Consider the following 14,728-nt stretch of genomic DNA (forward strand, 5'->3'; position numbering starts at 1 on the left):
TTTGATGACCTCTGCAACCGTAATACGCATGGTTTCATGCATGTTAACATTAGAAGCCTCCTCCCTAAGTTTGTTTTATTCACTGCTTTAGCACACTCTGCCAACCCGGAAGTCCTAGCCGTGTCTGAATCCTGGCTTAGGAAGACCACCAAAAAACTCTGAAATCCCCATCCCTAACTACAACATTTTCAGACAAGATAGAACGGCCAAAGGGGGCAGTGTTGCAATCTACTGCAGAGATAACCTGCAGAGTTCTGTTCTACTATCCAAGTCTGTACCCAAACCATTTGAACTTCTACTTTTAAAAATCCAACTATCTAAAAACAATTATCTCACCGTTTCCGCCTGCTATAGACCACCCTGTGCCCCCAGCTGTGCTCCAGACACCATATGTGAACTGATTGCCCCCCATCTATCTTCAGAGCTCGTGCTGCTAGGTGACCTAAACTGGAACATGCTTAACACCCCAGCAATCCTACAATCTAAGATTGATGCCCTCAATCTCACACAAATTATCAATGAACCTACCAGGTACCACCCCAAAGCCGTAAACACGGGCTCCCTCATAGATAACCAACTTGCCCTCTAAATACACCTTTGTTGTTTTCAACCAAGATCTCAGCGATCACTGCCTCATTGCCTGCATCCGTAATGGGTCAGCGGTCAAGCGACCTCCACTCATCACTGTCAAACGCTCCCTGAAACACTTCAGCGAGCAGGCCTTTGTAATCGACCTGGCCCGGGTATCCTGGAAGGATATTGACCTCATCCCATCAGTAGAGGATGCCTGGTTATTTTTTTTAAATGCCTTCCTCACCATCTTAAATAAGCATGCCCCATTCAAGAAATTTAGAACCAGGAACAGATATAGCCCTTGGTTCTCTCCAGACCTGACTGCCCTTAACCAACACAAAAACATCCTTTGGCGTTCTGCATGAGCATCGAACAGCCCCCGTGATATGCAACTTTTCAGGTAAGTTAGAAACCAATATACACAGGCAGTTAAAAAGCCAAGGCTAGCTTTTTCAAGCAGAAATTTTCTTCCCGCAACACAAACTCAAAAAAGTTTTGGAACACAGTAAAGTCCATGGAGAATAAGAACACCTCCTCCTAGCTGCCAACTGCACTGAGGATAGGAAACTCTGTCACCACCGATAAATCCACTATAATTTTGAATTTCAACAAACATTTTTCTATGGCTGACCATGCTTTCCACCTGGCTACCCCTACCCATGGTCAACAGCACTGTAGCCCCGACAGCAACTCGCCCAAGCCTTCCCTATTTCTCCTTCTCCCAAATCCAGTCAGCTGATGTTCTGAAAGAGCTGCAAAATCTGGACCCCTACAAATCAGCCGGACTAGACAACCTGGACCCTTTCTTTCTAAAATTATCTGCCGAAATTGTTGCAACCCCCATCACTAGCCTGTTCAACCTCTCTTTCGTGTCGTCTGAGATTCCCAACGATTGGAAAGCAGCTGCGGTCATCCCCCTCTTCAAAGCGGGAACACTCTTGACCCAAACTGCTACAGACCTATATCTATCCTACCCTGCCTTTCTAAGGTCTTCGAAAGCCAAGTCAACAAACAGATTACCGACCATTTCGAATCCCACCCCACCTTCCCCGCTATGTAATCTGGTTTCAGAGCTGGTCATGGGTGCACCTCAGCCACGCTCAAGGTCCTAAACGATATCTTAACCGCCATCGATAAGAAACAATACGATGCAGCCGTATTCATTGACCTGGCCAAGGCTTTCGACTCTGTCAATCACCACATCCTCATCGGCAGACTCGATAGCCTTGGTTTCTCAAATGATTGCCTCGCCTGGTTCACCAACTACTTCTCTGATAGAGTTCAGTGTGTCAAATCGGAGGGCTTGTTGTCTGGGCCTCTGGCAGTTTCTTTGGGTGTGCCACAGGGTTCAATTCTTGGGCCGACTCTCTTCTCTGTATACATGAATGATGCCGCTCTTGCTGCTGGTGAGTCTCTGATCCATCTACGCAGACAGCACCATTCTGTATACATCTGGCCCTTCTTTGGACACTGTGTTAACAACCCTGCAGGAGGCATCTCAGCACTTGGTGGACATGCAGTATGTGTTCTGGAAGGGTTTTGGCGAAGATCAAGATGTCATTGAGGTAAACAAAGACAAACTGATTCAATATATCCCTAAGAGTGTCATTGACCAATGCTTGAAAGACTGCCGGTAAATTCAATAATCCGAAGGGCATGACTAAATACCCATAGTGACCACTAGGGGTGTTAAAGGCAGTTTCCACTCATCTCTTTTCCTGATTCTCATCAGATTGTAAGCGTTCCGGAGGTCCAGTTTGGTGAAGAATTGGGCCCCTTTTGCCAACTCCAAGGAGCCGGACATCAGAGGTAGGGGGTAACGATTCTTGATCGTAATCCGGTTCAGCCCGCTGTAATCAATGCAAGGACGCAGGCCTCCATCCTTCTTACCCACGAAGAAGAAGTCTGCACCAGCTGGATGTAGAAGGGCGAATGAAACCTGCCACCAGCGACTCCCGGATGTAATGGTCCATGACCAGGAGAATAGTGGGATATGTAGAGCTAGACAGGGGTACCCTAGGATAAGGGGGTTCTCGGGAGCTGTGATCAAAAGGAAACTAAAAGTCTCTGAGTGATTCACCCGAACCTGCAGTAGAATGGGCTTGGTCTGATATTCCACCAAGCCAGAGACAATGGGGCATCCATCAAGGGCTTGAAGCTGCAGAGGGATGGGACATTTCACGCAGGGGATTTGTATTTTGTAAAAGTCTTGATCAATGAAATTCTCTGTGGCCCCGGAGTCCACGAAGGCTTGAATCTGGTGCTGATGGTTGTCCCAGTGGAGGGTTGCGGGTAGTGACAGACAGTGACTGGGTAGCTGGGAGTATCTGCACAGCTCGTCAGGGTCCCGGCGAGCATTGGCATTTCCCGTCAGCTATGGGCATGTAGCTTGGAGATGGCTGAGACCTCCGCAGTAGAGGCAGCAGCCTTCGAGAATGTGCCTGTCACGCTCCTGTGGGCTCAGACGTGTGCATCCCAGCTGCATGGGCTCGTCAATGCCGAGTTCGGCGGGCTTGGGGTTCTCAGGAAACCGGGATACTGGGGTGGTGTCATAAAGGCGTTGTCTCACGAGTTCTCGGAGGCGGTTGTCGATCCTGATTGCCAGCGTTATCGGTACTCGAGGTCCTCCCCCAGACCCTATGTGGCCAGTTCATCTTTGATGGAGTTAGACAAACTCTGGTGGAAAGCGGTGACCAAGGCCTCCGTATTCCACCCACTCATGGTCTGACCCCTTGGCGGATGTTGAACAGTCAGCTGGCCGCTTCTCGTCCGCCAACTGGGTAGTCGAAGGCTAATATGGAGTTCCAGGATGGTGGCTGATGTTCCCACACTGCCGTTGCCTACGCCGGGATCTTGCCTGAGAGTAGAGAGATGATGTAGGCGATCATGGCCCGATCGGTGTGGAACGAGGAGGACTGTAGCTCGAACACCAGGGAACAATGAGTGAGGAACCCCTGGCATTCTCCCGGGTGGCCGACATACCGCTCGGGGGCTGGGATCTTGGGTTCCAGGTGCAGGTTCCCTGGAGGAACTACGGCGACGCCTGTAGGACTGGGCGATGAGACTTGAGCATTGGCTCCTCCTGGGTTGAGGTTGGACTGTTGTTGGAGGGAGTTGGTAAGTGGCCAGCGGCTCCTTGGTGGGTTACAACATTCTTGATCTGGGTGACAGTCAACTCAGGGGTCACTACTCTACTCACCACTCAGGTCTTTTCTCATCTTTGTGTCTCCTTTATTCTCCTCTTCACCAATCCCTTATTCCTCTCCCTCCTCAGGGCAGTTAGTTCTTTCCACTAAACTAAAACTCCCTACTACATTGCACAGTTCGGGCTTGATCTGATTTATCTTTAGGGCAACTGGCAAATGTGCGCACTGAGCTCCCAAAAAATAAAATAACTAAATGGAATTTAAATAATTGAAACCAACAATAATGATAAATAACCAACATTTCGGTTATTCGCTCAGCACTACATTACAGACAGATCTGTGTGTTTTTTTGCTAACTTAGAATAGTCTACATTCAGAGTATTTCCACAATTGATTATGCAACTCATGAAATAATTCAATTTCTCTTGGATCCGTTACATCCGTCTGTCGAAGTCTTCATTCCACCAGTCTGTCATGTTAAGGGAGGGGGGAGCATATATTCTATATGTTTTATAGAAAGTCAACACATTCAGGGATTATAGCGGAATTGGCAGAGAAACCAGTCAGCACCGCTTCCTTCCAGAAACCAGAATGATGTGGTCGCCGTGATGGTGGTGATGACGAGTCAGTCGTGTGGTTAACCTCAATCTCTCAGTGGTAGGATCCCACAGAGGGTTTATATTGCCGTCCTCGTCCGTTTTGTTGCTCTCTGAGCTCAGATGAAAGTGAGGAGGAAAGCAGCTGCACACTTAAAAAAGAAAAACATCCTTTCTTGCTTTGATATGTATTTTTAGTTTTTGTCGACCTTTGATGTTTGTTGATGCAACCTTGAAGTTCCGTACGGAGAGTGTGTGCAGTACTTCAGTCTTTAAGAAAGGATTGTTAAACGTTAAACTCTCTCTCCCCTGTCTTCCCCTTCCTCTTGTCTTTCTTTCTCTCCCCCCAGAGCAGCGATGGCTCCTTCTCTGGCCCAGGCCTACCGTAGGCGCTGGTGGATGGCGGTGACTGCGGTCATAGAGAACCTGCTGTTCTCTGCTGTGCTGCTGGGCTGGGGATCGCTACTCATCATGCTCAAGAACGAGGGCTTCTACTCACACCTCTGCATAGGTACGTCCCCGTCCATGGGTAACACTCACACAGGGATGCCGTATACTTCAGGGTTGGGGTCATTTCCATACAAAGGGATGCCGTATACTTCAGGGTTGGGGTCATTTCCATACTAAGGGATGCCGTATACTTCAGGGTTGGGGTCATTTCCATACTAAGGGATGCCGTATACTTCAGGGTTGGGGTCATTTCCATACTAAGGGATACCGTATACTTCAGGGTTGGGGTCATTTCCATACTAAGGGATGCCGTATACTTCAGGGTTGGGGTCATTTCCATACTAAGGGATGCCGTATACTTCAGGGTTGGGGTCATTTCCATACTAAGGGATGCCGTATACTTCAGGGTTGGGGTCATTTCCATACTAAGGGATGCCGTATACTTCAGGGTTGGGGTCATTTCCATACTAAGGGATGTCGTATACTTCAGGGTTGGGGTCATTTCCATACTAAGGGATACCGTATACTTCAGGGTTGGGGTCATTTCCATACTAAGGGATGCCGTATACTTCAGGGTTGGGGTCATTTCCATACTAAGGGATGCCGTATACTTCAGGGTTCAATTCCATTTAAATTCCAGTCAATTCAGAAAATAGACCAAATGCCAATTCAAAATGTTTCTCATTGAAAAGCACGGAAGAGAACTTCAGAGTACTTTCCAAACTGTCTGGAATTGAAATGGAATTGACCCCAGGTATACATAAACCTATGCATAGATACTGTGGGGTGAATCCTAACGACCACTGATATCAACGCATGACTAAGTGAAAATTCAACTCCAGTGGAACTTGGGATTTCGCTCCTGTATACGTCCATAGAGATATATATGTCTATAGCACATGTGGTTTCCTGTGTCTTGTATAGTTCTCAACTCCCCTCTCTCTCTTGTCCCCTTCCTTACCCTTCTCCTGCTCCCCCCTCTCTCTCTCCACCTCCCTACCTTTCTCCCCTCGCTCTTTCTCTCTCTCTCTCTCTCTCTCTCTCTCTCTCCACCTCCTTACCCTTCTCCTTCCCCCTCTTTCTTCACCTCTCTCCACCCCCCTCCCAGACAACGAGACAGTGTTCAGTAACATCAGTTCGTGGGACAGTGGTATCTGGCATAGCTGCGTGGACCAGGAAGAGATGTTGAATCTGGGCTTTACCATTGGCTCCTTCCTGCTGAGTGCAGCCACTCTGCCGCTAGGTATCCTGATGGACAAGTACGGGCCCCGCCCTCTCCGCCTCCTCGGCAGGTAAAAGACGGGACACATCATCATCGTCATTGCCGTCATCATTATAGTAATAGTAAAAAAAAGCGATTAACACTGTGATTGTCATTGTCACCATTATAACTTTTTTAACAATCGCCATGACCATAGTCATTATCTTCACAACCATCGTCATCATCATTATCTTCCATCAGTCAGCGTCATCATCAACTCTCTCTCTCTTGCAGTGCGTGTTTTGCTTTCTCTTGTGCCATGATAGCTGGAGCTGCCTATAACCCCGAAGGTAAGGATCCTAAGCCGCTGTAAGTCACTGTAAATGAACACTAAATGTACAGAAACATCACATTGAACATATCTGCTTATTACATTACACTGCACACATAGATCTCACTAACGGTCTCCTCCTTCCTCCTCCCTTTCCTCCTCCAGTACTCTCGGCCCTCATTTTCATCGCAGTCTCCTTCAACGGCTTCGGAGGAATCTGCCTCACCTTCACCTCCCTCACGGTAAGACACACACACACACACACACACACACACACACACACACACACACACACACCATCCTTCTCCTCTACATGGACACAACAAGGACATATCCAAAGTTCCCAGAACACACCAGCGGCTGGTGGGAGGAGCTATAGGAGGACGGGCTCATTGTAATGGCTGGAATGGAATTAATGGAACGGTATGAAACATATGGAAACCACGTTTGTCTCCATTACATTCCAGCCATTATAATGAGCCCCTCCTCCTATAGCTCCTCCCACCACTCATGACCAAAACCTCCCGTCACCTGAAAGGTTTCTTACCACGTGCTGTGGCCCATAGAGACTAAAGGACTGCACTCTATGCTGCGCCCCGCTTTAAGCTATCTCTGAACTGTACACAAAATAACTGCACTATACTGCATTTGCACTCTGTTCATGTTTCTGCATGTAGATACATTCATACTGATACTGTAAATGTGTACATCCACTGTATATCAGCAGAATACCCACTGCATATCAACCGTATACCCACTGTATATCAACAATATACACACTGCATATCAACCGTATACCCATTGTATATCAACAATATACCCACTGTATATCAACAACATACCCACTGTATATCAGCAATATACCCACTGTATGTCTACAATATACCCACTGTATATCAACAATATACCCACTGTATATCAACAACATACCCACTGTATATCAACAATATACCCACTGTATATCAACAATATACCCACTGTATATCATCACTATACCCACTGTATATCAATATTATACCCACTGTATATCAACATTATACCCACTGTATATCAACAATATACCCACTGTATATCAACATTATACCCACTGTATATCAACATTATACCCACTGTATATCAACAATATACCCACTGTATATCAACATTATACCCACTGTATATCAACATTATACCCACTGTATATCAACAATATACCCACTGTATATCAACAATATACCCACTATATATCAACCGTATACCCACTGTATATTTGTATATCTGCTCATTCTCTTATAGCTCTATGCTCACTCTCCCTAGTTGTATATAATGCATGTAAACCTTCTTTAAACTCCGCTGCCTGTATTCTGTCTCTAAATGTTGTCTATCACTAGCAACACCATGTCACCAAGTACAATCCTGAGTATGTGTAAATGTACTTGGTGAATAAAGGTGATATGATTCTGACCAGCCTCCTCTGAAACATACATATGTTAGTTATTATAACCACAGGAATAGATTCTACGGATATAACTAACTATACACTGAGTGTACAAAACATTAAGAACACCTGCTCTTTCCATGACGTAGACTGACCAGGAGAATCCAGGGTGAAAGCTATGATCCCTTATTGATGTCACTAGTTAAATCCACTTCAAACAGTGTAGATGAAGGAGAGACAGGTTAAAGAAAGATTTGTAGGCCTTGAGACAATTGTGACATGGATTGTGTGTGTGTGCCATTCGGAGGGTGAATGACAAAAACGGGGTATGGTAGTAGGTGCCAGGCGCACCGGTTTGTGACAAGAACTGCTAAGCTGCTGGGTTTTTCACACCGAACACAGTTTACATTGAGGATCATGAATGGTCCACCCAAATGACATCCAGCCAACTTTACATAACTGTGGGAAGCATTGGAGTCAACATGGGGCCAGCATCCCCAACATGGGGCCAGCATCCCCAACATGGGGCCAGCATCCCCGTGGAACACGTTCGACACCTTGTAGAGTCCATGCCCAGACGAATTGAGGCTGTTCAGAGGGCAAAGGGGGGTGGTGCAACTCAATACTAGGAAGGTGTTCCTAATGTATGGTATACTCAGTGTATAAAGTGCATTCGGAAAGTATTGACCCCTTGATTCTTTCCACATTTTGTTACGTTACAGCCTTTTTCTAAAATGGAATAAATAGTTTGTTTCCCTCATCAATCTACACAATAATCACATCAATAATACCCCATAATGACAAAGTAAAAACTGTTTAAAAAAAAAACAGAAAAATCACATTTACATAAGTATTCAGACACTTTACTCAGTACTTTGTTAAAGCACATTTGGCGGCGATTACATCCTCGAGTCTTCTTGGGTATTACGCTACAATCTTGGCACACCTTATATTTGGGGAGTTTCTCCCATTCTTCTCTGCAGATCCTCTCAAGCTCTGCCAGGTTGGGTGGGGAGCGTCGCTGCACAGCTATTTTCAGGTCTCTCCAGAGATGTTCGATAGGGTTCAAGTCCGGGCTCTGGCTGGGCCACTCAAGGACCTTCAGTGACTTGTCCCGAAGCCACTCATGCATTTTTTTTGGGCTGTTTGCTTAGGGTCATTGTCCTGTTGAAAGGTGAACCTTCGCCCCAGTCTGAGGTCCTGAGCGCTCTGTAGCAGGTTTTCATCAAGGATCTCTCTGTACTTTGCGCCATTCATCTTCCCTTCATCCTGACTAGTCTCCCAGTCCCTGCCACTGAAATACATCCCCACAGCATGATGATGCGAACACCATGCTTCACCGTAGGGATGGTGCCAAGTTTCCTCCAGACATGATGCTTGGCATTCAGGCCAAATAGTTCAATCTTGGTTTCATAAGACCAGAGAAACTTGTTTCTCACAGTCTGAGAGTCCTTTAGGTGCCTTTTAGCAAACTCCAAGCGACTATCATGTGCCTTTTTCTGAAGAGTGGCTTCTGTCTGGCCACTCTACCATAAAGGCCTGATTGGTGGGGTGCTGCAGAGATGGTTGTCCTTCTGGAAGGTTCTCCCATCTCCACAGAGGAACTCTGGAGCTCTGTCAGAGTGACCATTGGGTTCTTGGCCCTTCTCCCCCGATTGCTCAGTTTGGCTGTGCTGCCAGCTCTAGGAAGAGTCTTGGTGGTTCCAAACTTTTTCCACTTAAGAATGATGGTGGTGACTGTGCTCTTGGAGACCTTCAATGCTGCAGAAATGTTTTGGTACCCTTTCCCAGATCTGTGCCTCGACACAATCCTGTATCGGAGCTCTACAGACAATCACTACGACCTCATGGCTTGGTTTTTGCTCTGTCATCCACTATCAACTGTGGGACATGATTTAGAGAGTTGTGTGCCTTTCCAAATAATTTCCAATCAATTGATTGGTCCACAGGTGGACTACAATCAAGTTGTAGAAACATCTCAAGGATGATAAATGGAAACAGGATGCACCTGAGCTCAATTTCGAGTCTCATAGCAAAAGGTCTGAATACTTATGTAAATAAGGTATTTCAGTTTCTTATTTTTAATACATTTAAAAACCTGTTTTCTCTTCATCATTATGGGGTATTGTGTGCAGATTGATAAGCAAAAAAAGTTAATCCATTTTAGAATAAGGCTGTAACGTGGCAAAATGTGGAAAAAGTCAAGGGGTCTGAATACTTTCTGAATGCACTGTGTGAGGCATACTGTAGCTATTACTAATATACGCTATATTACTGTATATTTTTGTCTGTTGGTGTTCAGAGTCTCTACGGCACATGCTGTTCTGCTCCTGGCTCTAAATTCTAGCACACGGCCGTCGGCCAATCAGATCACTGGGCTGTTGACACGCTCGTCCCTGCCCCCTTCCCAAAACACACAAGGACACCCATCTCTCTCTCTCTCTCTCTCTCTCTCTCTCTCTCTCTCTCTCTCTCTCTTGACTTTATTGACATGGCAAGTTTATTATTATTTACATTGTCAAAGTATAAATATCAAAAAATAAAATAAAAAGATGTATAAATATATATATTATATATAAATATATAAACAAATGGTGGGATCAACAGCAATAATAATAGTAGTAGTGGACATGAGATTACCATTAACAACAACTACAACAACAATATTAATGAGAACAACAATACATTAAAGCAATGGTAGTAGACCAGTGTCAACGTGACTGAGAAGACACATGTATGAAAGACAAAACAAAACAAAACAAGATGGGAAATATTCTCGACATTACTTTGCACTTTTCACTGGCTGTCCCTCAGGTTGTAGCAGGAGGACACATTTTGGCTTTTCACCCAATAAATATTTTATAGTTTCAAATTCTTTGTATTGAATTATAATTTTGGGAAAGAAATATTCTCTTAGGTCTGAGTATTTGTCACAGTGTAATAGGAAATGCAGCTCTGTCTCTACCTCTCCCCTGGAGCAGAGTGAGCACAGCCTGTCCTCTCTGGGCAGCCAGGTTTGTCTGTGACGACCGGTCTCTATAGCCAGACTGTGCTCACTGAGTCTGTACCTAGTCAATGTTTTCCTCAGTTTTCTATCAGTCACAGTGGTCAGATAGTCTGCCACCATGTACTGTCTGTTTAGAGCCAAATAGCATTGAAGTTTACTTTGATTTTTTTGTGGTGTCTTTCCAATAGGTGATATATTTTTGTTTTTGTTTTGTGATGATTTGGTTGGGCCAGATTTTCTGAGTGCTGTCCTGATGCTCTATGGGGTTGGTTTGGGTTGGTGAACTAAGCCTCAGAACCAGCTGGCTGAGGGGACTCTTCTCTTGTTTCATCTCTTGACATTGTAGAGCTGTGTGATGGAATGTTTTGGGGTCACTTGTTTTTAGATGGTTGTAAAATTTGACGGCTCTTTTTTTCTATTTGAATGAGGAGGAGGTATTGGCCCAATTCTGCTCTACATGCGTTATTTGGAGTTTTTCTTTGCACTTTCAATACAGTCTTGCAAAACTCTGCATGCCGTATTTCGATTGTATTTTTGTCCCATTTGGTAAATTCATTATTAGAGATTGGACCCCAGACTTCACTGCCATATAGAGCAATTGGTTCTATAACTGATTGAAAAATTTTGAGCCAGATTCTAATTGGAATTTTCGATTTTGATGTTCCTTTTAATGGCATAGAATGCTCTTTTTGCTTTGTCTCTCAGCTCATTCACAGCCATGTGAAAGCTACCTGTGTTGCTGATATTTAGTCCCAGATATGTGTAGTTTTTGGTGTGTTCTAATAGAACTGTGTCCAAATAGAATTTACATTTGTCATCCTTATTTCCGGACCTTTTTTGGAATATCATTATATTTGTTGTTTTTTAGGTTAACTGTCAGAGCCCAGGTCTGACAGAACCCGTGAAGACGATCTAGGTGCTGCTGTAACCCCTCTTTAGTGGGAGACAGCAGCACCAGGTCACCTGCGTACAGCAGACACTTGATTTCAGTGTTGTGTAGGGTGATACCAGGTGCTTCCGATACTTCTAATGTTTTTGCCAATTCATTAATGTAGATGTTAAATAGTGTTGGACTTATTGGGCAGCCCTGTTTCACTCCCCGTCCCTGAGAGAAGTCTGTTTGCTTGTTGCCAATTTTAACCGCACATTTGTTTTTAGTGTACATTGATTTAATCAAATCATATGTTTTCCCTCCAATACCACTTTCTATTAGTTTATAAAAAAGACCTTCGTGCCAAATTGAATCAAATGCTTTCTTGAAATCTACAAAACACGAGAAGATTTAGCCTTTGTTTTGGTTTACTTGTTTATCAATTAGAGTGTGGAGGGTGTAAATGTGGTCTGTCGTACGAAAAAAAATTTGAAATCCAATCTGGCTTCTGCTCAGGACGCTGTGTTCGTCAAGGAAATTATGTAGTCTGCTATTTATAAAACTGCAGAGAATTTCCCCCAAGTTGCTGTTAACGCAAATTCCTCTGTAATTATTTGGGTCAAATTTGTCTCCATTTTTATAGATTGGTGTGATCAATCCCTGGTTTCAAATATCGGGGAAATACCTGCAGTGAGGATAATGTTGAAGAGTTTGAGTATAGCCAATTTAAATTTGTGGTCTGTATATTTGATCATTTCATTTAAAATACCATCAGCACCACAGGCCTTTTTGGGTTGGAGAGTGCATAGTTTTTCCAATAATTCGTCTTCTGTAATTAGGGTATCCACAGGATTCTGATAGTCTTTGCTGATTCAAGGATTTGTAATTTTTCTTGTATATCTTTTTGTTCTGGGCTCTTTGTTATATTGCTGAAGAGGTTTGCAAAGTGATTTCTCCACAAATCCCCATTTTGGATAGCCAGTTCCTCCTAATGAGGTTTGTTTCATTTATTCCAATTCTCCCAGAAGTGGTTTGATTCTATGGATTCCTCAATTCCATCCAGCTGATTTCTAATGTGTTGTTCCTTTTTTGTTCTTAGGGTGTGTTTGTATTGCTTCAGTGTTTCCCCATATTGAAGGAGTATATTTTTGTTGTCTGGTTCTCTGTGTTTTTGATTAGATACATATCTCAATGACTTTCTTAGATTTTTGCAATCATTATCAAACCATTTTTCATTATCTGTTATTTCTGGTTTGCTCTTATGCTTCTTTAGATTAGCCAAGGAGGCTAATTTGTCAAATATAAAGTTTATGTTCCAAACAGCCAAATGTACACCTTCATTGCTGTAGGAGAATGTTAAAGGCTAAAAAGTTGTCCAGGAGAAATTGCATTTTTTGGCTACTAATTGCTTTTTGGTAGATGTCTGTACTGTTTGCACTCCATCTATAGGCATGTTTTGTACCATGTAAGGTTGTTGCTTCCTGGTAGGTGTTTATCCCCATGACTGTTAATAGTGTCTTGTTCTTCTGCTGTTCTAGCATTCAGGTCTCCACAGACCAGTACGTTGCCTTGGGCCTGAAAGTGACTAACTTCCCCCTCTAGAATGGAGAAACTCTCTTCATTGAAGTAGGGTGACTCTGAGGGGGGAATGCACGTGGCACAGAGGAAGATGTTTTTTATCTGTCAAGAAAACCTCCTTGTTGATTTTTAACCATATAAAGAATTCTCCTGTTTTGATCAATTCGATTGAATTAATTAGTTCAGATTTATACATTATTAGCATTCTCTGCCCCGTCTGATTCCTTTTCATTTAGTGGATGCATATGATTATCTCGCTATAACCTAGTGGACAGCCAGTGGAAACATCACCTCTGCACAATGTTTCCTGTAGTACTACAATATCAACATCATCAATTTCTTTCAGGAAGTCTGGGTTTCTGCTCTTTTAGTCCAAAAGCAGTGGACTTCAATCCTTGTAAATTTCAACATGCAACGTAAAAAGATTTCATAACTTTTTTTTCCTTCTTTAGAGACAAACACTCACAATCCAACAAGAACTATTAAAATAGTTTTTTTCAATTAAAGTGAACTCTTATTATGCAAATGTGATTTGTTTATCATTTTAGATAGAATTTGTGTCATGCCACTTGCGTGGGTGTAGGATGAGGATGGTGGAGTTCTTGTGCTCATCTTACCATGACCCTCGACCTATCACATGTGAGCATAGTAGCCTCAGCATTTGTTTAATGTCACTCATTTGGTTGGTGGGGGCTGGGCCAGTTGCTCCTCTCACAGCCTGTGCGTAGCTCTGCCTGCTGGACTGTGGCTCCTCCAAGTGTGGGTCTGCAGTGGGGGGCAAGGGGGTGGGAGTAACAGTATAACTTTGGTCCGTCCCCTCACCCATACCCGGGCTTGAACCAGGGACCCTCTGCACACATCAACAACTGCCTCCCACGAAGCATCATTACCCATAGCTCCACAAAAGCCACGGTCTTTGCAGAGTAAGGGGAACCACCACTGCTAACTAGCTAGCCATTTCACATCTCTCACTATATTATATTATATTATATATTATATATATATAAATATATAAATATAATAAATAAATAAATATATATATATACATACATACATACATACATACAGTGCCTTGCGAAAGTATTCGGCCCCCTTGAACTTTGCGACCTTTTGCCACATTTCAGGCTTCAAACATAAAGATATAAAACTGTATTTTTTGTGAAGAATCAACAACAAGTGGGACACAATCATGAAGTGGAACGACATTTATTGGATATTTCAAACTTTTTTAACAAATCAAAAACTGAAAAATTGGGCGTGCAAAATTATTCAGCCCCTTTACTTTCAGTGCAGCAAACTCTCTCCAGAAGTTCAGTGAGGATCTCTGAATGATCCAATGTTGACCTAAATGACTAATGATAATAAATACAATCCACCTGTGTGTAATCAAGTCTCCGTATAAATGCACCTGCACTGTGATAGTCTCAGAGGTCCGTTAAAAGCGCAGTGAGCATCATGAAGAACAAGGAACACACCAGGCAGGTCCGAGATACTGTTGTGAAGAAATGTAAAGCCGGATTTGGATACAAAAAGATTTCCCAAGCTTTAAACATCCCAA

At 43.7% G+C, this 14,728-nt stretch overlaps 1 protein-coding gene across 1 annotated transcript in view; it reads left to right on the plus strand.

The window, feature by feature from the left end:
* The window catches only part of slc43a1b (solute carrier family 43 member 1b), a 44,453-nt gene that overhangs the window by 8,120 nt on the left and 21,605 nt on the right, over positions 1-14,728 (plus strand). The window contains exons 2-5 of the mRNA XM_024436662.2: positions 4,666-4,826; positions 5,874-6,057; positions 6,261-6,316; positions 6,463-6,539. Coding sequence (XP_024292430.2) covers positions 4,673-4,826; positions 5,874-6,057; positions 6,261-6,316; positions 6,463-6,539 — 471 coding nt within the window. The 5' untranslated portion in view covers positions 4,666-4,672. The remainder of the gene's footprint in view (positions 1-4,665; positions 4,827-5,873; positions 6,058-6,260; positions 6,317-6,462; positions 6,540-14,728) is intronic.

Source organism: Oncorhynchus tshawytscha, linkage group LG11 (assembly GCF_018296145.1).
Source record: "Oncorhynchus tshawytscha isolate Ot180627B linkage group LG11, Otsh_v2.0, whole genome shotgun sequence".
Taxonomy (NCBI): Eukaryota; Metazoa; Chordata; class Actinopteri; order Salmoniformes; family Salmonidae; genus Oncorhynchus; species Oncorhynchus tshawytscha.